Source organism: Tamandua tetradactyla, chromosome 23 (assembly GCF_023851605.1).
Source record: "Tamandua tetradactyla isolate mTamTet1 chromosome 23, mTamTet1.pri, whole genome shotgun sequence".
Taxonomy (NCBI): domain Eukaryota; kingdom Metazoa; phylum Chordata; class Mammalia; order Pilosa; family Myrmecophagidae; genus Tamandua; species Tamandua tetradactyla.
In genome coordinates, this window is record NC_135349.1 from 19520589 (window position 1) to 19548021 (window position 27433).

The window sequence follows — 27433 nt, forward strand, 5'->3', positions numbered from 1 at the left end:
CCTTCCAGTCTATACTAACACACACCTCATTTCTGTCTAAGGTTTTATCAGAAGCATCTTTAGAAGCATTATTTCTACCAACAGTCTCTTCAGAGAATTCTAGGCTTCCTCTATCAGCTTATCACAACTCCTCTAGATTCTTCCCCTTATCCATTTAAAAAGCTGTTCCAGAATGGTTTAAGGTTCTCTGAAATTTTTATGGAATGAATGTGTTTTGTATACGGGGCGGGGGGAAAAGCTATGCCAACATGTTTGGTATCCACAAACTGCAGCAGCACCCCAGTCTCTGGTACCAAAATCTGTTCTAGCTTGCTAGCTGCTAGAATGCAAAATACCAGAAACAGAATGGCTTTTTAAAAGGGTAATTTAATAAGTCACTAGTTTACAGTTCTAAGTCTGAGAAAATGTCCCAATTAAAACAAGTCTATAGTGCTCACTTCAGCAACACATATACTAAAATTAAATGATACAGAGAAGATTAGCATGGCCCCTGAGCAAGGATGACACACAAATTCATGAAGCATTCCATATTTAAAAAAAAAAGGCCAATGGAGTTCAGGACTTCTCTCTCAAGTGAGAAGGCACATGGCGAACACAGTCAGGGCTTCTCTTTCTCAGCTGGAAGGGCACATGGCAAACACGGCGTCATCTGCTATCTTTCTCTCCTGGCTTCTGGTTTCATGCAGTTCCCCAGGAGGTATTTTCCTTCTTCATCTTCAAAGGTCGCTGGCTTATGGACTCTGTGCTTCGTGGTGATGCAGCATTTTCTACTCCTTCTGAATCTCCCATTCTCCAAAATGTTTCTTCTTTCACAGGACTCCAAAAACTTATCAAGACCTGCCTGAATGGGTGGAGATATGTTGTCACCTAATCCAGTTTAACAACTGCTCTCGATTACATCACATCTCCAGGGAGATGATCTGATTACAGTTTCAAACATACAATACTGAATAGGGATTCAAAGAAGCAGCTACCTTTACAAAATGAGATTATGATTAAAACATGGATTTTCTAGAGTTCATATAGCATTTCTAACCAGCACAGTTATTTTTTACAAAAAAGAAAAGAATTGGTTGTGATGATAAAACAAAATGTTTATGCCTCCTATATTCTGGAGCATCTAGAAGGAAAAATCTGAGAGGATCTTATAGAAGCCCATGACCAACTCTGGGATCTTTCCTGTAACTACTGGTTAAAAAGTGCTTTGAAAACCATTGCTTTTTCTCTCTTTGCTTTGTATATATGTTATATTATACAGTAAAAAGAATTTTTAAATGCCTTAGATATGATTATGGGAAGATGAAAAACAGTATTCCATGATAGAGGCAAACGCATGTCAAAAGAGGTTTCCTTGAAAAAAAATTACTTATGTGTACCTAAAATTCTAAGAGGAATAAAACCGAAGGAAACAGAATGTCATTTGAAGAGTTTAAATTATTGATCACTATGATGAAATTCTTGAATAATTGAGAGAGTAACTGAATTTAAGTTCCTATTTCAGACCTTTTTGTTTTCTTCAACAAATGAATGTAAGTGGGTGAGAAAGAGAAGTGGGGGAGGTATTATTGTACAAATTAGATCATTAGATTTCATTAGAAATCTCATTTCCAGGGCAGAGGGTGCAGTCAAAGCAGCAGGCAGCCCTTCCCTCTTGAGGAGTTTTCCAGAATCCAGGTTTGCAACTTTTGCTGCAAACAGAATGGTGGGTCTATAGAAAATCAGAAGACAAATATTAATAATATACATTAAGTAGAATCCTGTCATGTTGGCAATAAAAAAATTCACTTAAAACTGTGTTTACTTAGCTGATTGGAGGAATTCGCAAACTTTTTGACACTAAATACAGCCATATTGAGAATACATGGAGTTCAATCTGAGGTTCATGTGCATTTTTTTTTATATTAACAAGAACTTGAATTGAAGTGATTAGAGATGTTTACAATGTCATATATCCAACAAGTTCTAATGATGTGAATTCAATTCAGGTGTTCTCCAACTCTAGCTCTCTTTATTCACATAACTATGCATCTTTTGTAGCTCCATTTTAACAACAGTGCTGGTGAGCAGATATCTTTGCATAACAAAAGAATCTCTTAGGCCATGTATGATAATCTCAACTATGTGAGTATTCCTCATGTAATTGGATTACAGGTGAAAGTAGGATAGTTTGCTCCACAAGCTCCATGTGGTCAAGATTTCTCCATAAATGAAGAGGTGAAAAAGTAGGCTGTCAGTTTTAAAGAGGTAGGTTGGAACCAGTTTCAACACTGAATTTACAAAGCTACACATAAATAATTTGAAAGATGTCTGTCATGAGATTCTGTAACCTTTAACTCCTTAAAAGAGTCTCATATATGGATATAAATTGACTTGTAACTTGAGTAATTCTCCTTAAGAACTGTACAATGAAGAAAGAAGGAGCAGTGAGATTCAGAAATGGAACAATCAAAATGTATAAACCATAATTTGCTGAGATAAAAGTCTTCTGGGTATTTGGAAGGATTTGCTGTCTGGAGAAAGTGTTTGATACCAGGGATCTCACTGTGGTGGTGAGAAAATGATAGTGCCCCATGGAATGTGTCAAGCCTGGAAATCTCTCAGTGGTGGTAAAATCCCATTGTGATATGGTGATCCAGACTTTCCATGTCACAACAAAAGTCCATCTATCAAAGTTGAGACCTAGAAGTGAATTTGTGTCACCATAAATGATAACAGCACTTGCTGATGAATCTTGGATTCTGAGGAGGTAATTCCAGCCCAGTATATAATAGTCTCTCTCAGTGGCAGAGATCATTTCCACAAATGCCACACAGATACCATTACTGTCCATCTCTTCTCTCAATTCTGACATAAATCAAGTACCTTTCATATCTCCTGAGGCAACCAACCCAACCCATGTCCAGTGGAAATGCAGCATTAATAATGCCATGCCAGTGGGCAGAGAAGTATCTTTGGGTGCCATGTGATAGAGTGATGGAAATGGGCTATTTTCATTCAGAAGAGGTTCCATAGGAACCATAGGTAAGCTAAACAATGAAAGAAAAGATCATCACATCTGAGTTCAATGGATGTAATTTGAGAAAGAATATGGCAGTGAATTCCAGTCAGGGAAGTTAACTAACCCCTAATGGATATTTAATAAAGTATAGAATTTAAGATTTGCTCATTTCAGTATCACTGTACTATTTCACTCTGAGAGTTCCCTGAGATAATCACTTTCATTCTGAGACATTTGTTCAGATGCATAGTTTCCACAAACTCCTATATATTACCTCCCATGATGTTCTTTATATATTTGTGCTCCCTTCCATTGGTTTCTCTGCATTCTCTACTAAACACACACTCACACACACACACACACACACACACACATTTCTATATTTCTTTTACTCCATGGGTTGAATAAACACAGTTTTCTCATTCACATCTTGGTCATCTGAAAATGGTTTTAGGGAAATCAAGCATTTATCTGCTGTTCCTACAGCCATCCTCACCTGTTGGAAATTTATAGAGTTCCAGCAGTGTCCCCATTTGAGCAGAAATTGACCAAGTGATTCCTGTAATGACTGCTACAGACTTCCTCCCTCTTTCACATGAATAATTAGGGATGGCCTTCCCAAGGCCAGACAGCCATATCAGGCAATTCTCCAATGTCCTTCATTCACTGGGCAAGGCATTGTAGAGATCATATCCAAGAGACATGTTGGGTAACAGTGCGGGTCCTTGCTGATAGTCTCAGTAGCAAAAACAAAGGCCAAAACATACTGGTAATGTATGGAGAAAAATCTGTAGGGAGAACAGAAAGATGCTTAAGGAAATGTCTCAAATCCCATCCTTTGACATTATCCCTAGTGAAGGCTCCAGTGAGTACCTTGTTAGGAGATGGGTGCCCAGACCACTTATTTTGTATGCAGCAATAGCTGTCACTGCTCTCACCCTCAGCATTTGGTACTAATATAATTAATAAAGTCTTTTACCCAGATGCCCAAAATTTAGTGCTAAGTTTTCTGTAGGGGGATGTCATAACCCATAATAGATTGTGATTAATAAAGTGGCAGATTTTTCAGTTAGGTTTAAATTATTTCAATCCTGAAACTCATACATGTATATTCTTTTTTACACTCACAGTACTTCAGAGTGTCTCAGATTATACACAAGGAGTCAAGTTTCAGGAATAGTAGGATACATTCCTCTTACTGTCAATAACCATGATAATTTATGGCTAAATACAAGATATTATGAGAAGTGGCAGGGGCAGGCAGAGAGAAAGAGCAGGAATAGGATGAGACAGAGTCCAGCAAAAGGCTATCCATCATATGCCTTAGCTGCTACCTGGCTCAGAGACTCAGAGATCTGCAAATCTAAAAGTCAAGATAAAGGAACAGGGTTCCACAGTTCTCATGGATGGTACATTTAGGAGAAAAACACATGAGTCATTGAGAGAAGCACAAAGAGACAGATGCATGTGATGATGCTGCATTTTACCTCAGAGATATATAAGAGATTAAGGGGATGTGGCTTCCCAAACTTCACCACCAGTAAAATTAAAACATAATTATCTCACATTGATCAGTGGGATTGAATTGAGAGTTCAGAAATAGGCCCTCAGATCTATGGTCAACTGATTTTTTTAATAATGTTCTCAAGTCCACACAACTGGGACAGAACAGTTTGTTCAATAAATGATGCCAGAAGACCTGGATATTAATATCCAAAAGAATGAAAGAGGACCCCTATTTTACCCCTTTACAAAAATTAACTCAAAATGTATCAATGACCTAAATATGAGACAGTACCATAAAACTACTGGAAGAAAATATAGGGCAATACCTTCAATATCTAATGAAAAGTTATAGTTTCCTCGGCCTTACACCCAAAACACAAGCACTGCAAGAAAAAATATATAAATGGGACCTTCTCAAAATTGAATACTTCTCTGCACAAAGTATTTTGTCAAAAGGTGAAAAGGTTCTGACTCAAAGGGAGAAAATGTTTGAAAACCACATATCTGATAACGGTTTGACATCCAGATTATACAATGAAATCCTACAACTCAACAACAACAAAAAGACAACCATTTTAAAAAATAGGCCAAATCTCTCTAAACCAGCTCTGCCAATAAAGTCACCCTTTATTGTGCTCCCCTCTACATGTCACATGTCTCTCAGGGGTGTAAATCTCCCTGGCAGCATGGGACATGACTTCCAGGGATGAGCCTGGCTCTGACAAAGCAGGGTTGAGAATGTTTTCCTGACCAAAAGATGAAAAGAAATTAAACAAAATAAAGTTTCAGTGGCTTAGACATCTTAAATAGAGTGGAGAGGTCATTCTGGAGGTTGCACTTATGCAAGCTTCAGCCAGATATTGCAAATTGCTGCAATATGCCAAGCCCCAACAAATAGCATTCCTGAAACCTAAAGAATAGCCTGGGTTCTATCTAGAACTTTATAAATTTTTTTCTTAGTAGGTTTATTTTTTCAGAAACTTAAGTTCTTCAGATTGTTCCTATGCCACATAGGCCCTGAAACCTGAAGGTGCAAATCTCTCCAAGAGGATCAACCTCATAAGGTTGACAGTCCTTTCTAGCCAAAGTCATTAAAATGGTCATTGACAAGATACCCCTTAAGATTGAGAAAATAATGAAATGAGAGGGAGGAGGTGCAACTGAGAAATTAGGATTTAATGAATTATTAAGATTACTGACTCCTTATACAGGCATTTCTTTCTAGAGTACTAGAATGGCCAGAAGTAAATACCTGATACTGTGGAACTATACTCCAGTTGCCTTGATCTTTGATAATGATTGTATAACTAACATAGCTTTTATCATGTGACCATGTGATTGTAAAAACCTTGAACTGACACTCCCTTTATCCAGTGTTTGGGTAGATGAATAATAAACTATAGATGAAAACAACAATAATAATAATAATAATAATGGGAACATAAGGGGTATGGAATATTTTGGGTTTTCTTTTTTCTTTCTACTTCCATTTTGGAGTAATGAAAATGTTATAAAATTTATTATGGGGTGGGCCAGGGTGTATCAGCAGGCAGAGTTCTTGCCTGCATGCGGGAGACCAAGTTCGATTCCTGAGGCCTGCCCGTGAAAAAAAAAATTTATTATGATGATGAATTCACAACTACATGATGATACTGAGAGCCATTGATTGTATACTTTAAATGGATTATATGGTGTGTGAATATACTCCAGTAAAATTGCACTTACAAATGGGCCAAGAAGCATAGCCTACCTATAGGTATGCTTAAGAGTTACTTCTGCAGTGGACCACAATGGCTCAGCAGGCAGAGTTCTTGCCTGCCATGCCAGAGAGCTGGGTTCTATTCCCAGTGCCTGCCCATGTAAAAAAAAAAAAAGAGTCACTTCTGGAGGACCTCTTTTGTTGCTCAGATGTGGCCTCACTCTAAGCCCAATTCTGAAACTGAAATCAATGTCCTACCCCCTAGGTGGGACATGACATCCAGGAATGAAAGTCTCCCTGGTGATGTGGGAGATGACTCCCAGGGATGAATCCAGCCCTGGCACCATGGGATCAACAGTTCTGTCCTGACCAAAAAGGGGAAAAGAAGTATAACTAATAAAATATCCATGACAGAGGGAGTTCAAATAGAGTCAAGAGGCTACTCTGAAGGTTGTTCTTATGCAAGCCTCAGTTAAACATTGCTACTTATCATACCTGCCAAACCCCAACCAGGACCATTCCAGCCAATCCTAAAGAACACCTAGGGCAATATATAAGATTCCACAAGGGTTCCATGCACTGGTGTAACTTTCCAGAAATCTTCACCCTCCAGATGAGTCCCTGGACCAGAGAAGCCCTGAAACCTAGAGGGGCCCAGATTCTCCAGGATGTCAGATAATTCCATCACCCTACCCCAGATTATTGACAGACCCTTCTAACATGAAAAACTCAGAATGGCAATAGCCCAACACCCCTAAAGAGAGGGATAGAAAAATCAAAGGTGGTGGTGGAGTTATACAGAGAAGATTGGATTTAACAAACGAATATGATTGCTGAATTATTAAATTGATACCTCTCTTAGTCTCCAGTATCTTAGAGCAACTAGAAGTAAAAACTTAAAATTGTGGGATTTTAACCCATGTTAAACTCTGAAATATGTTCCATAACTAACTGTGGTGTTGTGTTTTGAAATTTATTGCTTTTTTGTATAGATGTTGTTTTTCACAAAAAGAAAAAAGTCGATTGTGGTAATTAAAAAGTATTTAAGCCTTCTAGTCTCCTATATTTTGGAGCAGCTAGAAGGAAAAATTTGAGAGGATCATAAGCCCATGACCAACTCTGGGATCTGTCCTGTAACTACTTATTGAAGAGTGCTTTGAAAACTATTGCTTTTTTATTTCTTTGCTTTGTGTATATGTTATACCCTAAAATAAGAAAGCTTTTTAAAAGAGTGGGCCAAAGGTATGGTATGTATAATTTTTTTCTCTGTTTTCATTTTATTTTTCAAATTTTTCTTTTTCTGAACTGATGCAGATGTTCTGAGAAATTATCATGATGATGAATATGCAACTATGTGATGATATTGTGAATTGCTGATTATATATGTAGAACAGAATGAGCATATCTTAATAATGTTTGTGTATCTTTCTTGTAACATTTTTTAATTAATAAAAAAAGAAATAAAAAAGTGGGCCAGAAACATGAATAGATATTCTTTCCAAAGAGGAAATACAACTGGTTAAAAAGTGCAAGAAAAGATGCTCATCTGCACTAAATATTTGGGAAATACAAATCAAAATGACAATGATAAATCATTTCATATCTAATTAGGAATGCCACTATTAAACAGGAAAGTACAAGTGTAGGAGAGGAATTGGAAAAATAGGAACTCTTATTCACTGCTAGTGGGAATGTAAAATGGTATAGCCAGCAGGGAAGACAGTTTGGTAGTTCCTTTGAAAGCTGAAAATAGAGTTGCTGGACAGTCTAGCAATCCCACAACTTGATATATACTCTAAAGAACTGAAAGCTTGGACATAATAAACATTTGCACACCAATGTTTTTAGCAACATTATTCACAACAACAAAAGATGGAGATAATCCAAGTGTCCACCAACCTAAGAAGAGAATTTAAAATGTGATGTTATTTTTAACATCTTAACATTATTAAGATATGCTCATGGTCAACTTCATGTGTCAACTTGGCCAAGTGGTGGTACCTATTTGTCTGGTTGCATAAGTTCTGGCCTGTCTGTCGTGATGAGGACATTTCATAAAATTAAATCATGATCATGTCAGCTGTATCCACAGTATGATTCCATTTGTAATCAACCAAGGGGAGTGTCTTCTGCAGTAAGTGATGCCTAATCTAATCACTGGAAGCCCTATAAGGAAAATTCAGAAGAGACAGGCTCTCTTCCTGCTTGAGCCGGCAAGCCTCTCCTGTGGAGTTCATCCTGATCCTCCATTGTAATCATCAGCTTCACAGCCTGCCCTGCAGATTTTGGATTCTGCATTCCCATAGTTACATGAGACACTTCTATAAATTTTATATTTGTGAGTGTTTCCTGTTGATTCTGTTTCTCTAGAGAACCCTAATACATGTGGTATATATATACAATGGAATATTTATTCAGCAGTAAGAAGGATTGAAGTCCTGAAGCTTCCAACAACAGGGAAGAACCTTGAGGACATTATGTTGAGTGAAGTCAGACACAAAAGGACAAATATTGGATGATAACACCAATATGAACTAATTATAATATGGAAACTCACAGACATAGAATGTAGAATACTGGTTACCAGGAGATAGAATGAGGCTAGAGATGGGGGAAGTTACTTAAGATATACAGAATTTTTAACTAGGTTGAATTTAAAAGAGTGGAAATGGATAGAGGTGATGGTAGCACATTATTGTGAGCATAATTAACAGTGCTGAATTATATAGGGATGCGGTTGAAAGGGAAAGTAGTCATGTATGTCATATATGTCATCAGAAGGAAAGCCAGACATTCAAACTTGGGCCAGGAAAACTCAAGAAATCTGGTGGTTAATGATGACTGTGATTAACAAAACAATTCTTCCATGAACTAGAACAAATATACAAAATTATTATAATGCATTAATAACAGAGTGGTAAATTGGGGACAAAGCACATCCTGTAAACTACAAACTCTAATGTACAGTAATATCTTAACATTCTTTCACAAACAATAAGAAATATACCACATCAATGCTAGGACTCAATAGATGGGAGGGGCAGCAATAAGGGATATGGGATCTTTTGGGTTTTCTCTCCTTCTCTCTCTCTCTCCCTCTCTCTCTCTCTCTCTCTCTCTTTTGAGTAACAAAAATGTTTTAAAATGGATTGGGATGAATGCACAATTATGTGATGGCACTGTGATACATTGATTGTATACTTTGGATAGATTGTATGATGAGTGAATATATCTCAACAAAATTGCATTCAAAGAGAAAATAACAGTCTCTGGCCAAAGAAGTCTGTAACTCTTATCTAGTAGGAGCAATTTAATGGTAAAACAGGGTAGTAATGTGATTATTTTAAGCCTCTCATTTAAGTTGTTTTGTCCTACTACTTACATACATATATTTTCACTTGTGTGCATATTTATTTAGGTGTACCTATTTATTTACACATATTTTTCATTGGACACTTTTCCTTTTCAGCATTCTTCTGCAAATATTTTCCTTTTCTCTCAAGTATATACTTTAGAAGTTCTGGCTTTAATCTTTCATACTCTGTGGTTTTCATAAAAACATTAAATGATTAATTTACTTTTCTTTATCTTTTTGGGCATGATTTTTACTTCTGTATGTAGTCTTTCTTCTGGTTTGGAAAATGACCAAACATTAGCTATTCCAATATTGCCTCTCAAATATGTCCTCTTCTTGCTTCCATATCTGAATCTGATTTTGAATTTTTTAATTTGGAATAGTCTTCTTCTAACTTAAAAGCTATTATCAATCAATTTTTCAGTTCTTTATAAATTTAAATATTGCAGTTTTTTTATCAGTGCTAGATTCTGGCTAATTCCTTTTATTTATCCTTCAATTTATTAATTTTCTTCTCAACTCTGTGCAATCTTGAGTAGAATGCATTATATTCACATTTATATCTTATTTCTAATGTTTTTACTTTTTGTCAAATCTTGTTGGTATTTTTTATGGCCTCTTTTTGCATGCTCACTATTGTAATTCCATTTCATTCTTTCATAATTTGGGGTCTGGGAATTACAGCAGCTAAAGCCTGTGGGAATCCAAACATTCATTTTAATATTGAGTTTTATTTATTTTGCTTATACTTTTATATTCTGGTGGAAACCCTTAGCAGACTGTGAGCTCATACTTGTTTGATTTTAATTTGTATAGGATCAGGGCCTGTGTTGAGTATGTTTCTTGAGAGGAGGTTTAAATTGCATTCTGCTTTAAGACAGAGGTCATATCAACCAAGGTTGATGCCAGGCCCTGATCATACCCCATGCTTACCCTCTCTAAACTCAAGAGGCACAGGATTCCCTCTGCTGTGCTGTTAAGCTCTCCCTCTGCAAATGCTTATAGTTCAGTGCTCACATTTGAGTTTTTACAGTTGTTCTTTCTTATTTTTGTCCCTAAGGATGCATTTACTTTGTATGATACAAAAAAGCATTAAAATTTAGGATTCCTACAAGACCTAGTTGGATTTTATTAGGACCTTCACAGAATCCTGTATGCCAACAGTTTAAAACAGAAGTCTCACATTTCTTTGCTATCATTTTCCCATGTATATATTATTTGTGTGAGAAAAATATCAAAAATATCAAGTTTTTCCCTCTGTCAAAAACTACTTCTTGGGTATTTTACAAAATAAGCTGTGAAATGGAATATTTCCTTCACCAAGTTTCATCAAGATTTATAAATTTATGTTTTAAAATAGTTTTAATAAATGATATTTTTGAGGAATCAGAGTTCAATAAGAGCTATAGTTTGGGAATCAGAATTCAATAAGAGCTACAGTTTGGAAAATAGTACTGTGTATCAACATATATGTCCTGATTTTTATAATAACAGTGGGGTCATGTGAGTATGTTTTTCTTCATAAATATATTTTGCTAAGAAATATTTTTTTAAGAAATAGCTGCAATGTACTTTCAAATGGTTCAGAATTAGAATTAGAGGATTGTGGAAAGAAAGAAGGAAAGCCATGACAGCTTATTGAATTTGTCATTAGATAAAGTTAAATATAAAGAAAGTAAGGAGTAACATGAAATATAGACATGTATCATATTTAAAAGGCTACACATTAAATATACTTGAATATAAACTTTTGACCTGCATTTCCAAAACATTAAAAGCAAATAGCTTCATATTCAGCAAACATAAATGAGCCATAGACAGTAAGAGAATTACTGGTGGTATTCCATAGCAGCTTTTACAAAAAGAGGATGTTCACACAAATGACATTTTGTATTTCAGTAAGAAATTAACAGAGACAAAGGAGGTTAATTCATAAAATGTGGGCATCAATATCATAGTATCAACACATAAAACATTTAGAAACATGAGGATACTAAAATTGCATTGAAAGAACTAACTTTCTTTCTCATGTCTCAGATAATCAACAATAAATAAATCAATAATAAACAAAGGAATTTAGTATACTTATTCATAATTCTTTCCTTTATCTATTTATCTCAAATGTTCAAAACTATAAGGAAAAATATGTATTTAAAACAAATGTTGGTTACATACCTGACCAGTAATTTGCTAAATTGGCTTTACAAGCGAACCATCTCAGGGAACTATTCAAATGGAGAAATTCTTAGATACACCTCTAAAACTGTTCAACAATTTTCTTCCAAGGTAGGCAGTCTCCAGAAAATACCTAATTAAGCCCAAAAGTGATGAAGCAATAAAGCAGTTGTAACTCTAAACTATTTTCCTAAATGACTCCTTGAATAGAACAATAAATCAAATCAATATTTTCAAATTGAGATTAAATGGCTCAAGGAAGAGAGAGACAAACTATATATATATATACAGATACAAACATAAACTATATAAGAATGGATTTGACATAAATTGCCCTGACCCCTGTAAAAAACTTTACTGAGGGATCCAAACAAGACTTTTAAATGAATAAGTAAGTGTACATGATATTATACTCTAAATAAAGATATAAAAGAAAGCATGATAAAAGCATAGAGATCAAATGGCATTCAAGAACAATGAACAATAATTTTTTAAGTTTTCCAAAAGAAAAAATATTCATAAAATTATTAAAATATAGTAAGAGAAAAAAATGAGTTTCCAAGTACCAAAATTATGTATTGTTAATTAGTTCCAGTAGTTCAAAGTAATTCATTTTAAACCAGGAGGGACAGATAAGTCCATGGAAGGCTACAAAGCATAAAGAAACAGATCAGTATATAAAAAAAGGAGTTTGCATATCATAAGGTAGCATTTAAAACACTAGAAGGAGGGTAAGTTTTTCACTTATGAATTCAACTCTTTGGGAATAGGAGATCAAGTTACATATCTAGTCACAATTTAGTAAAAAATAAAACCTAGGTGGTCAAGAGTTCAAAAACAAAGTAATAAAGCTGACCAAGGTTATATTCATCAGCATAAATTGTGGGTGTCATGGCAAATGCAGGAAGCATAAGGGAAAATTACAACCCCCTTTTGAAACAATTTGAAAACAGATTGTTTCATTTCTTCAACAAAACAGAAGAAAGCTTCCTATAGCAACCATCAATCTGGCAAAATGTTTGCGGCACAATTGGAGTTCAATTTTTTGTTAGATATATGAAATGCTCTTATAAAAGCAAAAGTTGTATCAACTATTACAAATCCTGACAAAGGGTATAAAAAAGGCAAGTCAAGAAAAAATAAAGGCCAAAAATCTCATAGGTAAATTGATCAATCCAAATATTAATAAGAGAAGTGTCAAAAATGTGACAGAAATGGCTGTTCTCATGCCCTCTGGCAGTGAGAGTGTAAATTTGTCCATTTGAGAGCACACTGGAAATATGAACATAAGCATGTAACTGTATACAGACTTGCATCAGCTCTTCTGCTTTTAAAAATTTATCTGTTTCAGAGATGCATTCAAAGATATCTGCATAGGAAAGTGCTCCAAAATATGTGGCAGATTATTCTAGACCTGTAAAATATAACATGATATAAGTATAAAAAGTAGATATTTTCTTCTCAATATAGAAATATATAATTAACATAACGATAGGTAAGGATAGCAACTTAAAGAGTAGAGATATATTTAAATAAATTATCATTTTTATACCATATTGGAAGATTTACAAGTCTCACTCAACAGTAAACATGGTCTTTGAAGTGCAGACAGTCAGGCGATACACATAACTCTGAATAAGTCCTCCTGTGAAGGCCTGTGAGACTCCTAAATTTTTTAACATGTAAGCTGATCACAGTCTTTTGCATCATGACTTGAAAAAATGAGTCTTTCTCCAATTTTACATGCCTTATGCAGCTACGTAAGTTAAACATGAATCTCTTCCTGCAAAGAGATTCAAGGACACACATTTCCTGACCTAGACTCACTCATATCCTGAAGCAGGCACCCAGGTCAATAGTGAATATCAACAGCACTTAAGAACCAGGAGTGTAAATACGTATAAGCTAAATACAACAATAAAAATGTGCTGAAATAAAACTCACTTGATAAAACTTTGAAATAAAATCCAAGCCCCATTGTCCTACAGCATAAGTAAAACTGCATTAAATTGAAAGGAATGAATCTAATAAATGAGGCAAATCTTATCCAGGGTTGCTTATCAGGAGCAGGAAGTTTGCAACCCTCTTGACACAAATAAAGAAATGCAGATATTTTGCCATGAAACAGGCTTTTGTCATAGGAATCCTTTGACACCAATGATTTCTCTATAGAGTTATTGCAATTTTTCCACTCAAATGAAGAAATGCTGACATATTTGAATACTGTAGAGAAGAGTAGTTGCTGTGGCCTCTGAGGCTCAGCTTCAGCCCACACCCTGTGTGTCTGAGGGCTCTCACTTACCCCCTCCCTGGGGACCCCTCCATTACCTGGAACAGTCATGGCAGGACAGTGAGGTCAGGGACTGTGGAGTCTGGCTGAGAAACTGGGAGGAAAGAGATGTCAGAAATACCTCAGTCATGTATAGAAAAAAGCCAAGAACATGGAAGAGAAGCCAAAAAAAAGAAAAATCAATTCTCACTTCCAGTTTGAAATGACAGACATCAGTAAGATGATCCAAAATAAATTATAGACAATGGCAGGGAAAGGCAGCGCTCCATGATTTTAGAGCTCATTGGCTGAGCATTGCAAATGACATTAGACTTCATTCAACACCCTTCACTATCAGGCAAAAAAAAATACAAAAAAGCAGACACTTATTCTTGGAGAAATACATCATGCCAGGCCATCATGTGTTGGTGTTGGCCATCATGCCAACACAATATGCCAGGACAGCCATAAAACCACTTTCCACTCTGTTATAAATGTATAAAGGGGGAAAACCCCACCAAGGACCAAGTCTCCATCCCTGTACACACTGGGCTTCATTTTCATAAAGCAGCTGGAATAATCTAAACTGCACTCAGAGGGGGGACACTGCAGAAGTTTGAGAATAAAAATCAGAGGGAGCTTCATAGAAGCATCCCCGTAACTGCCAGACAAAATCCTTAGTCCATGATAAAGTATGAAGAAGGCAGGGCTAGTATGAAATCAGCTGCCTTCGACTGTGCTGCAGAATTAATAACAGGTGATTAACTGGTATGTCCCACCCTGCTGGGTGAGCATAATACAATAGTTTTGCAAACAAGTGAATATATATGAATGTATATTTATATGGATATATTAGTTATAAATGCCCTTAAATCCCTCATTTGGGTTATAGGATCATCCTGACTACTTTTAGCCAACCCACTGGAAAGCCTCAGAGAGAAAGAAGATCTGGGGAACATTTCTTCCCTGGGGCTCTGCCTTTGAGTCTCTGTGCCCACGTGAAAACAATGGGAAAACATGTTTGGTGATCAATTTCTCCATCCCACTAGGTCCTAAAAATGAACAATAAAATCCTAGAGAACAACTCCCCTTGAGGCAATTATCTTCTCCAACCCATATCAATTTGTTAGTATCACATAAGGAGCTCAACTTTGTTGCAACACAGTAAAATAGCATGCGATGACAGGGTCAGTGAGTGCCCTCTCCATAAGGAGGATGCACTAAGCCCCACAACAGTAGGTTCTACAGAGGTCAGAATGGGACATGGAAGTCTCAGAACCAGACACAAATCACATTCTGTGGGAAAAACATGTAGTCCTTGTTCCATAATGCCCAGCAATGTTGCCTCAGATGCTTTGTCCTGAGCAAGTAATAAACCTGAGCAGTTATCAGTCAGGGGCCAATCGTAGAGTTAAACAACACACGTATTTCAACAGGAAATCTCATGACAGATATTATTAACTATTACAGGAGATTTGAAGAATCAGAGATTTGTTAGTAAGAAGTAAAGAGGACTCTAAATAAAATATAGACATAGATACAAGGGGCAGTTACCAACCCTATGATTAAGAAGACCCCTCCCCACCTATGGCTGGGATCCAGTCCTCACTTGGGGGCACATCACCATGATTTACTGAGTGGCTGAGGATTCATTGGTGAGCTGTGCTGGTACAAATTGCCAGAATTCTGCCCTCCAAGGTGCTGGGAAAAGCTGTTCATTGAAATGTGTCTCACTGGAAGAACTCTACTACAAAGCCAACAAACAGGTGTTTGGTGAAGATAGAACCTGACCAGCTATTTGGGGCTGCTGTCCACCCACAGTGCAGAATCCACTCACTGGAAAAGCAAGGACAGTTGCAGGAGCCTGCCACGTGAGCACACAGGAACCTGGAAGCTAAACTCTTTTCCTCCCACAATGTCTTTTGAGTATCTTCTACTATCAAATCTTCCATGACAGATGACAAAGGTAAGAGGTAAAAAAAAAAAAAAGCCCAGATTTATTTACACAGAGCGAAGGGTACATCTGTAGCTGAAAGGCTTAAATTCATAATCAGCACTAGTTCTAGTACAGGAAGCAGGTATCGATTTCCCCTTTCCATTCAAGATAAAGAAAGACTCGTTTTCATCCTCTAGTAACTGGTTCTCTGATATCTCTTCAGACCTCTATCCTTTGTAGACATGCTGTCATTGGACAGATCTGTCACTAGCTTCAAGTCCTCAATACTGGCTTTACCCTTTGCTTTTAAGAGAATCTGAATCAGACCAACATCGGAATTTCTGAGCATCTGTCATTCTTCAGGTGAAAGATGCCCAGAAATTCCAATGTTGGTCTGACTGAGTAGGTCTGATGATGAGAGCTGGAGGATAAAGTAAATAAAGAAGGTAGATGAATGGTAAGGGTCATAATAGAGGAAAATAAGATAGAAAAGGAAGAATTTGAAGAGGAGGGAGTCAGATGAGATTATGAAGAAAGGATATGGTAAGGAAGAGACAAATTACTGATAGGTGGATGAAAACTGAGAAAGAAATACTAAACTTTAAGACAAGAATAACGATGGTGATTTCTGTTCATTGAACTAAGCCTATTTTTATGTATTTGTTCTGTGTTATTTATATAAATTCTCATAAAAACCCCATGATGACATACATTTCACCCATTTTAGGGATAGATAATTTCCAAAGAAATCATATTGCTCAACAAAGATCCGAATTATGGAACATACAGATCCAAGGTGAATCTGTTCAAGCTGGCTTGAGAATCCAGGGTATTTCTGCTATAACCACCTTCTGGTACAAGACTATCTCCTAGGCTTCAGAGCCCAGATGTCAGGCCTTGGTATTCCCATTTCATCCTATTACTGCTTGCCATTTTTGTCTTTATATTCACTGAGTTCAAGCATCCAGATTTCTGGATAATTCCTCTACATTTTAGTTAGCAGAAAACACTAGTTTATTACTGTGGACCTTGCCAAACATAACACAACAGTCTATGCAGAGAAGTGGAATCATAAATCATTAAAGTCTTAGTGGTCATCTTGCATTTCTCAACAGATATGCATTGGAATGTAAAGTGTCCAGACTCTTAATACACAAATACTGAGAGATCACTACTTCCAGAAGGCTGTGACCTTCCTGGCTTATGGAGACCCTTGGTGGACAGCTCTGGCCAGCATGGCTCTGTGCTTCTCTCATCACTACCATGGTCCTGGGGATCTTTGTGAAACACCGAGATACTCCCCAGTCAAGGCTGACAACCAGACTCTGAGCTACATCCTGCTCATCTCCCTCATCACATGCTTTCTCTGCTCCTTAGTCTACATTTGCCATGTCAGCATGACCACCTGCAACCTCAGACAAGTGGCATTTGAGTTGTCTTTATAGTGGCCATTTCCAAGGTTTTAGCTAAAACTCTCACTGTGATTCTGTCCTTCAAGACTACAACCCCTGGAAGAAGGATGAGGCAGTGATTGGCCTCAGGGGCCCCAAATTCTGTCATTCCCTCCTGCCTGAAATCCAGCTGACTCTCTGTGGATGCTGGCTGGGAATTTTTCTCTGCTTCATTTATAGAGATGCTCATTCTGAGCCTGGCAGCATCATCATTGAGTGTAATAAGGCCTCCATCACTGACTTCTGTTGTGTCCTAGGATTCTGAAGCTCCTTGGACCTCAGGAGATTCACCTTAGCTTTCCTGGCCAGGAACCTGCTTGATACCTTCAGTGAAGCCAAGCTCCTGACCTTCAGCATGCTGGTGTTCTGTAGCATGTGGGTCACCTTCCTTCCTGCCTACCACAGCTCCAAAGGGAAGGTCATAATGGCTTTGGAGAGCTTTTTCAACTTGGCCTCCAGTGCTGGGCTCCTGGGCTCCATCCTTGCTCCCAAGTGCTAATTATACTTCTAGGTCCTGAAAGGAACATCCTGGTGGGGTTAAGCAATAAAAGAAATTCTGTGGGGCAATGAAAAAACTTTTATTTTTAGGGAAAGTGGAGCTCCAAATAAACTAACTTAGCCCTTCAATAAGATATGAGATAATGAAAGGCAAATTGGATGAGTCTGAGAGTTTTCAGCATTCACTTGGCCCTTTCTTTCTTTTGTAGTGTCAGTGTACCAAAACTCACAGTCATCCAAAATTTTCAATCCTGAATTTTCTTTCAGAGTAATGTTTGTAGTAATGCACATGGTAACACCATGGACTGTTGCCATTCCTTCCATCAGCATCTTTGCTAACCCACCTATCAATGGCATTCTCCTTGTATTTCCATATTTTCTCCATTTTTCTCTCTCTCAAATGTATCAGCCAACTCCTCCATGACTATGTGTTAATTATTCATTTCCTTGCTAGTTTGAAATGTGATGTTCATTATATCAAAACCCCTATATATTTATGAGTTTGATGCCATGTTCACTAATTTACAGTAGGTTTAGATAGCTGGTAGTACAAGTCTTTTCTCATTGTTCTTCTTGTTCAAAGTTGACTTGTGTATCCTTGCACATTTCTCTTCTACTTGAAAATCATCTTCAAAAATGTCACTGAAATAATGTTGAGATATAAATTTTTATACTTGTTCTGAGTTTTACATATACTTGGGGTATAATTTCCATATATGTACTTCATTACAACTTTTTATTCATAAATATGTACCACTTATATAAGTATATTCATACTATTTCCATCAGTCCACTTTCATGAAATGATGCTACGATAAAGTAATAACCTCAGAATCTCAGGGTCTTGTTCATTTTACAAGCCCATCAACCAGGATCCCAACTCCAATACTCTGGACTCTCTTATAATTGCCAATGTTGTTACAGAGGTAGAAGAGAAATTTCATCAGCCAATATAAGTCACATGACCAAATTTAATGTCATTCTCATGGAATATAAGAGCCTCCCACACTGAGGAATGATAAACCTGATATCAATAATACTATCTACTGCTTTATGACCTCTTGCTCACAAATATTTGTTTACATCCCTTTTGCACACACCCACTCCCAAAGGAAAAGAAAGTAAACTCCCACCAATGATATCTTCAGGTCTCACAATAGTCTCTAATTCTGACTTGGGTAACCCAATTAATCTAGAGATATGTGAATTATAAACAATTATCTCCCTATAGGAAATTGTTGATATTTAACCAGAGTTGTGACATAGGGCTGCAGCACTGATATACCCCTGAGGCAGGACAGTGAAGGTATACTGCTGGCCTTGCCAGATGAATGCAAACTCTTTCTGATGGCCCTTACTGACAGCTATCAAGAAAAAAAGCATTTACCAGATCAATAGCTGCATACCAGATACCAGGTGATGTGTTGATTTGCTCAAGCAATGATACCGCATCAGGAAAAGCAGCTGCAATTGGAATCACCACCTGATTAAGTTTATAATAATCCACTATCATCCTCCAAGTCCCATATGTTTTATGCACAGGTGAAATAAGAGAGATGAATGGGGATGGCTTAGCAGTCACCAACCCTGCATCCTTCAAGTTCTTAAGAGTAGCACTAATTTCTGATATACCTCCAGGAATATAGTATTACTTCTGATTCAATATTTTCCTAGGTAGGGACAGTTCTAATGAATTCCACTTGACCTATCCTACCATAATAGGCCTCACTTCATGAGTCAGAGAACCAATGTGGGGATTTTGACAGTTGCTGAGTATGTCAATCACAATTATGCATTCTGGAGCTTGGGAAATGACCACAGAATATGGTCCCTGTGAGGTGGACCTGAGCCAAAATTCCATCAATCACATCACCTCCATAAGCCCCTACTCTGACTGGTGGATCATAGTGACATTTTGGGTTCTCCTGGAATTAGTGTCTTCTGAGCCAGTGTCCAATAATCCCCAAAATATTTGATCATTTCCTTTTCCCCACTGCACAGTCACCCTGGGAAAAGGCCTTAAGTCCCCTTGGGGAAGGCTGGGAGGAAGGTTAACAGTATAAATTCTGGGCAGTGTAAAAGTGTTCTTCCCTAAGGGTACCCAACTCTCCCCTCATTCAAGGAGCTCTGGGTCTGTAAATTATCTCAACTCAGGGAATTAAGGGGCCATGACTCTCTGGTTTTGTAATTCAAGTTAGACTTCTGTTCACTTGACTGAGAATTCTTCTGCTTATACAGCTTAAACAAGAATTTAGTAGACTACCCACCTATTTCACTTCTAGGTACTCAATGTCTACTAAACAACCTCACAAGTCTCTGCGAGTTAGATTATTTTGACTACTTCTTTGAGTCAGCTGTCCATTATGGTGACTGCACCCACTTTGTTTATGATGAGTACCTATCACCACATGTCTTCTGCCAAAATGGGGTCGAATCATCCCCATTGTGTTTGAGGATTCCAGCTCAGTGACAGCAGTTCCCACAGTGATATATGACCTACATAGAAGGGTGACTACAGAGCTCTTTGGGTATGATGGGACTAATCTCACAAATTTATTTCTCAAGATTCTGGTGAAAGGTGTGTCCTCTGGACTTTCCTGGGGTGTGTGAGCAGATCTTCCATGATAAATCCACTCTAACATTCCCATCTCTCTGAGCCTCTGAATCCTCTCATCTGCATTATACCAGGGCAATTCTGGAATTTCTACCTCAGGTAATTTCAGCTGTCTTTGGATCCATACTTCAGCCAACCAATCAAACAAACAGTTAATACCTTTTCCAATCCCCCAACCTACAATACTGAATGCAAAATCTCTGCTTAGTTGACCCATATCAATAAATTCACCTTGATCCATCTTCATACTCCTTCTGCCATTATCTCACACCCTTAATATCCATTCCCAAACATAGTCCCTTGATTTCTGTTTAAATAGATTGGAGAACTCATGCAGTTCTTTTGGACTATAGTGTACCTCCTCATGGATCACAGTTGCACCTCACTTTTTGGTGCCCATTGTGACTTTAGTTATAGGTGTTGAAGAGAAAAGGGGTGGTGGGGGTAGATCATGAAAAGAAAGAGAAGTGTCCTTCAAGCAGATTACCTCAGGGCATTCCATTGCAGTTCCATCTGATGAAACAGGATTATTGGCTCCAGACAGAGAAGAGAGAGTTGTTTCACCATGGGAGGTGGTAACAGAGTTAGAAGGCACTGAAGGATTAATCTCATTAGGTGGAAGTTGGATGGCAGACTCCTCTAGGCAGACTGGAGGCTGGGGAGCTGTATCCTCAGGACAGTCCATTACAGGTCTATGTAGCAAAGGCTTATCAAATTCCTGGGATTCCATCTCCACATCACCATTATCAACAAGCCATATATCCCCATCCCACAATTCAGGATCCAATTCTTTTCCAATCAAAACCCTTACTTTAACAGCAGACACCCTACAAGGTTGAGAATTTAGTTTACATTGTAAATCTGTTACTTATACAATGAGGTTCCGTGTCTGTTTTCAGAGACTTCAAGTCTGTGAGCACAGAAAAACAAAGAGATTTCTTGTTTCTTTCAAGGCAAACATAGAAATGTTTACACTATTCAAATGGCACTTAAGTTGCAAATTTGATGCCTTCAGCTCATCCTTTTCTCTCATCACTGTATCCAGCATATCTAACAACAACAACCAGCAAACATGATTATACTTCCTAATCTCATAACACTTCATAAACGTGTCAAATCACTATCACCTAGAGTCTTGCCTCATATAAGCATACAATTAGCAGAATCTAATGGTGATGTTTTAAATACCTCTCTTGCCAACTCACCCCATGGACTGTCAGTGCCATCTTAATTACTGGAAACAGAGCTGTTAGTGCCTCTGAGTCTAATCAGAGTAGAAACCAATTGAAAAACCCATTTTTAAGATCCTGTTTCTCAAGAACCACTCCTGGTGCCAAGCTGCATTAGTCAAGATTCTCTAGAAAAACAGAACCAACAGGAGATATCTGCAAACATGAGACTTGTAAAGGTGTTTCATGAAACTGTGGGAATGTAAGAGTTCAAAATCCACAGAGCAAGCTACAAAGCTTGTGGCTCTGATGAAGGGTCTGGATAAACTCCACCAGAGAGGCTCACTGACTGAAGAAGCAACGAATAGGTCTCTCTTCTCCCTTAAAAAGCCTACAACTCAATTATCTCATTGGTAGGAGATAGACCTTAATTGATTGCAGATGTAATCAGCCACAGATGCAATCAACTGACTGATGATTTAATACATCAGCCTTGTGGTTTACCAACAAGCCATTAAATATCCTTGTAGCAATTGTCAGGCCAGCGCTTGCCTGATTAGATCACTGAGCATCATCACTTGGCCAAGGGGACACCAGAACCTAACAATCACAGATAGGAAAGGGAAATCCTCAACTAAAGAAGGGTAAATATACCAAAAAATGACAATGCAACCTACCACTTCCATCCAGTAATTTTTGTTCAACTAATTCTTTAGAAGATTATAGGCTTTTTTGAGTATTTTTAAGCATGATATTTGTTATTTCAACTTATTATTTTTTATGTACATGTATATTGATTCATACAGAACCACAAACCAATCTGAAATACTTAGATATATGTAGTAATTCACTTATGAGACATTTTTATTTTCTATTATTTTGTATATTTATTCCATTACTTCTAGGTTTCATTTCATTTTTTAGTATACTTTGTGAGTTATGATTATTTGGGTTGCCTTGTAGAATTCCTTCCTTTAGTTATAATGTTAAAAAGGTTTTACTATTAATTATGATATTCATTTTAATTTATGATATATACTCTTGATCAAATTAGGAACACTTTTTGAAATTTCTGGAGTCTCAAGACTAGGGTCAGGATTACAGTTGAACATTATAGAATTTATTTTTTTATATAGTGAACATTTCTGTTGAGCATATTCTTAAGAGTGAAATCACTAGTCCATAAGATAATCATATGTTCTGTTTAAGATTAAATACAATGAGTAGTTCATAGCACTTTTGTCCTGTCCCAAGTTGTGAATCTATTTCCAAGCTTTGAATATTTTACACAAATAATACTTGAAAAACAAATCTTCAACATTTCTTGAGAGATAAAAGCATTAATAAAATTAATGGCTTCATATGATCCAGCAGTACCATTGTTAGGCATCTATTCAGAGGACATGAGGGCAAGGACACAAATGGACATTTGAACACCAATATTTACAGCAGCCTTATTTACAATTGGCAAGAGATGGAAACTGCCCAAATGTCCATCAGCAGAAGCATGGCTAAATAAGCTGTGGTATATGCATAGGATGGAATATCATGTAGCTGTAAAACAAAATAAAGTCATTAAAGATGTGACAACATTGACAGACCTGAAGACATTATGCTGAGTGAGATTAGCCAGCCACAAAAGGACAAACACTGTATGGTCTCACTGATATGAATCAATATTAATGAATGAGCTTGGAGAATTTATTCTTACACATTATATAGATATCCCTCTTTTAGTTTATGGTGTATCAGAGTACTAGGGGGAAGTACCTGAAACTGTAGAGTTGTGTTCCAGTAGTCATGTTCCCTGAAGATGATTGTATAAGGATATAGCTTTCACAATGTGTCTGTGTGATTGTGAAAAAAAATAAAAATTAATGACTTCTATTTATAGCAGAGCTGGCTCAGTAAAACATACCTAATTATTTACATATTTCAGCAAAGTGGTAGAGAAAGTGTATGTGCCACTATCTTTATTTCCTGTACAACCAATAAAAATAAAATGTAATAGTGATTTTTAGTATAAGAAATCTCCAGACACACCATTTTTGTACATTATGCCACATATGTATTTCAGATTTTTAATTATTTTAGGTTCATATATGTTCTGTTTGAAGCATGAAATTGCCAATACTGTATCATTTTCAACCTTCAAAGAATGACTTTTACATTTGAGTAAATCCAAATGCAACTTACTTAGTATACTCATGAGAGGCGGTCACAAAGGACTTGGGGGCTATTTTTAGAATATTTACTTGTCATTCTATTTATTTCTGGTCTACTCATTCTTTTTTAAAAGCAAATATTCTATCAGAATTATACAAAAACTTTTCTGTAAAACATCTAGAAAATGATTTCTTTATAAAATTATTCCAATGGAAAATATCATTTAGAAAATAAGTAAACAGATAAAATTCTCCACAGTACATAGCCCAGCATATTTACTGGGCTGTATATGAAGGTAAGATGACTTCAGCAACAAGGCACAGAACATGCAGCTAAAAGCGGCATAAACAATTGGGATGTATATTATTTCACATAAAACAATATAGATGCATATGTACCATGGCTGGCTTAGTGGCTCTACAGCATCATCAAAAAGCCCAACTCCTTTTATTCCACTAGATCATTCTCAGAATGCTTATGTCCATTCTCACACTTGTGACCTCACAGCCATAAGATGGTTGGTAAAATCACAGGCTCCTGTAAAACGACATGACATACCCCATAGCCAGAAGAAAGTACATGGGGAAGACAGTTCTTTCTTTGTACCACTTCTTATGTGTCAGTGAGTAAAGTACATCCTAAATTCTCCCCGACAAGATGTTTCCCGTCTCATTAGCCAGAACCAGGTAACTTAGTCATCCCTAGTTGCAAGAGATTTTGGAAAATGTATCTGTCATCAAGCCTCTGTTATGAGAAGCAATGTCAGCCACCAAGAAAGACGACTGAGGGCAATACAATTGGGTTGGCAAATAATATCTGCCGAGGGTCTATTCAACTTACCAATAAATATCTATCTAAAATATTGGCTACAGCTACATGGATTCTACTCAGCTCCCTTCCCCCAGAGGAAGCAACTCCAACATTTCATGCAGCATCTGCTCTCACCTCCAAATCCAATCTTTTTACTTCTCCTATTGTGGCAAAACATACATAGCAAAATTTACTATTTTATTGATTTCCAATGTACAAATCAGTGACATTAAGTATATTCACATTATTGCCCAACAATTACCAATATTTCCAGAACTTTTCATCACCCCAAACAAAACTTCTGTACTCATTAAGCAATAATGTCCCAATCCCTCCTCCCCCAGCCCCTGGTAACTCTATTCCACTTTGTGGGTTTAGGAGTTTGTCTATTCTAAATATTCAATATACAGTATAAGGGGAAATACATAATATTTTTCCTTTTGTGTCTGCCTAAGTTATTTGAATAATGTTTACAGATTTCATCTGAGTTGTAGCATGTAGCAGAACTTCATTCATTATTATGACTGAATAACATTCCATTGAATGTATAGCCCATGTTTTGTTTATCTGTTCATTTGTTGATGGACACCTTTTGGTTACTGTGAATAATCCTGCAATGAACCGAGTATTTGAGCCTCTACTTTCAACACTTTTTGGTATATAATTACCAGTGGAATTGCTGGATCATATGTAACTCAATGTTTAACTTCTAAAATTACCACCACATTGTTTTCCATAGCAGCTGCACCATTTTACATTACAATCAGCAAGGTAGGAGAGTTCCAATTTCTCCATATACTCATCAATATTTGTCATTTTCCTTTTTTATTTGTATTTTTTTGATAAAAGCCATCTTATGGGTGTGAAGTGATATCTCATTTGGGTTTTGATTTGCCTTTCTCTAATGGATAGTGATATTGAGCTTTTTTTCATTTTACATCTTTTTTAGAAAAATGACTATTCAATTCCTATGCCCATTTTTAACTTGGGCTGTCTTTTTGTTGTTGAGCTGTATGAGTTCTTCTTATGCATTAATATTATGCATATTAATCCCTGAACATAAATATGAGTTGTAATTATTTTCTCCCATTCTGTGGATTTTCTTTTCTCTCTCCTGATAGTGTTCTTGATGCACAAAATTTTTTTAATTTCATGAACTCCAATTTATCTAATTTTTCTTTTGCTGCTCACACTTTTGGAGTCCTATATAAAAAATTCATTTGCAGACACAAGGTCAAGAAGATACTGCCATTGTCTTAAAACAGAATGCAATCTAGCTTAGTGGCAGAGTTCTGCCACGCTGGAGACCCAGGCTCGATCCCCGGTGCCTGCCCACTCAAAAGAAACAAAAAGAAACAGAATGCAATCTAAATCCTCTATAGAGAAATATATTAAACACAGGCCTAGATTATGCACAGATAAAATCAAACAAGCATGAACTCACAATCAAATATATAAATGTTGAGACAGAGATATAATGCATTTTACCAGAGATACACATAGTTGAAGAGAAAAATAAATAAAATGAAAGATGAATAAAAGGGATTAGTCAGAATTTAGCACCAATAAGAAACTGCAAAATATAAATTTGTAAAGAACAAAGAAAGCTATTGACAGTAGCTTTTAAGTTAGAAGAAAATTATGCCAAATTAAATAATTCTAAATCAGGTGCAGATATGGAACAAGACAGGGCATATTTGAGAAGCAATATTTGAATGGCTAATATCTGATCATTTTCCAAACCAGATTATAGACTGGATAGAGAAAATAAAAATCATACCCAAAAAGATAAATAAAAGTAAATTAATCACAAAGTTTTTTAAATGAAAACTGCAGAATATGAAAGATGAAAGCATCCAGAACTTTTACAGGACATACTTGAGAAAAAAGGATTATGTTTGGAGAAGAATGGTGAAAATGAAATATGTCCAACAAAAATATTGGTAAATAAGTAGATGCACAAAAGGAAAAAAATATATATATATATATAAATAGTAGAGCGAAACCACCTAGATAAGAGGCTTTAAATAATCACACTTCTACTGTGTTTAACCATTCAATTTCTCACAACAGTCAAGAGTTACAAACTTTTCTTTGGGCAGAGACACTCATTTTTTTTCTTTTAAATGTAATTTTGTTGAGATATATTCACACACCATGCAATCCATCTGAAGTATACTCAATGGCTCACAGTGTCATCACATAGTTCTGCATTCATTGTCACAATCCACTTTAGAACATTTTCATTACTCAAAAAAGAGAAAGAGAGAAAACCCAGAACATCCCATTACCCTTATACCGCCCCATCACTCTACCATCCCTAGCACCAGTGTGGCCCATTTGTTACTGTTGAGAAAAGAATATTAAGATATTAATGTTAACTACAATCAATAGTTTGCAATAAGTCCATTTTTCCCACCTACAATTTTATTATTAACTCCTTGTAATAGATTCATACATTTGTTCTAGTTCATGCAAGAAGTTATCATCCATCACAAGACTTACTGAGTGAAACAGCCCCAAAGTTTAATGTCTGGCTTTCCTGCTGATCACATATATGACATAACTTCCCTATCAACCACATTCATAAGCAATTCAGCACTGTTAATTGTGCTTACAATAATGTGATACCATCACCTGTTATCTGAGCCTAGAAGGAATAAGTATTTTTTGTCACAATTGACTTTTTTTATTTTTTGTGAAAAATAACATATATCAAAAAAGCAATAAATTTCAATGCACAGTGCAACAATTAGTTGTAGAACAGATTTCAGAGTTTGGTATGTG

At 36.6% G+C, this 27433-nt stretch overlaps 1 protein-coding gene and 1 non-coding gene across 10 annotated transcripts in view; one reads left to right on the forward strand and one right to left on the reverse strand.

Moving 5' to 3' along the window:
• Positions 1–429: 429 nt before the first annotated feature.
• Positions 430–535, forward strand: LOC143667883 (U6 spliceosomal RNA). Its single transcript, XR_013168190.1, has one exon. It is a non-coding gene; the product is annotated as a U6 spliceosomal RNA (small nuclear RNA).
• A 2412-nt stretch (positions 536–2947) lies between these two features.
• LOC143667177 (CUB and sushi domain-containing protein 1-like) overlaps positions 2948–27433 on the reverse strand; it is a 315312-nt gene continuing 290826 nt past the window's right edge. For 5 of the 9 annotated variants that reach the window (XM_077141087.1, XM_077141081.1, XM_077141083.1 and 2 more), the window contains one exon: positions 2951–3786. Coding sequence is in view for 1 of the 9 variants with exons in the window: in XM_077141077.1 (XP_076997192.1) it covers positions 3736–3786 (51 nt within the window). In the remaining 8 variants the exon portion in view is untranslated. Of the gene's footprint in view, positions 3787–27433 lie in introns of all 9 variants that reach the window. The other 4 variants (XM_077141088.1, XM_077141080.1, XM_077141094.1 and 1 more) reach the window with 2 other exon arrangements.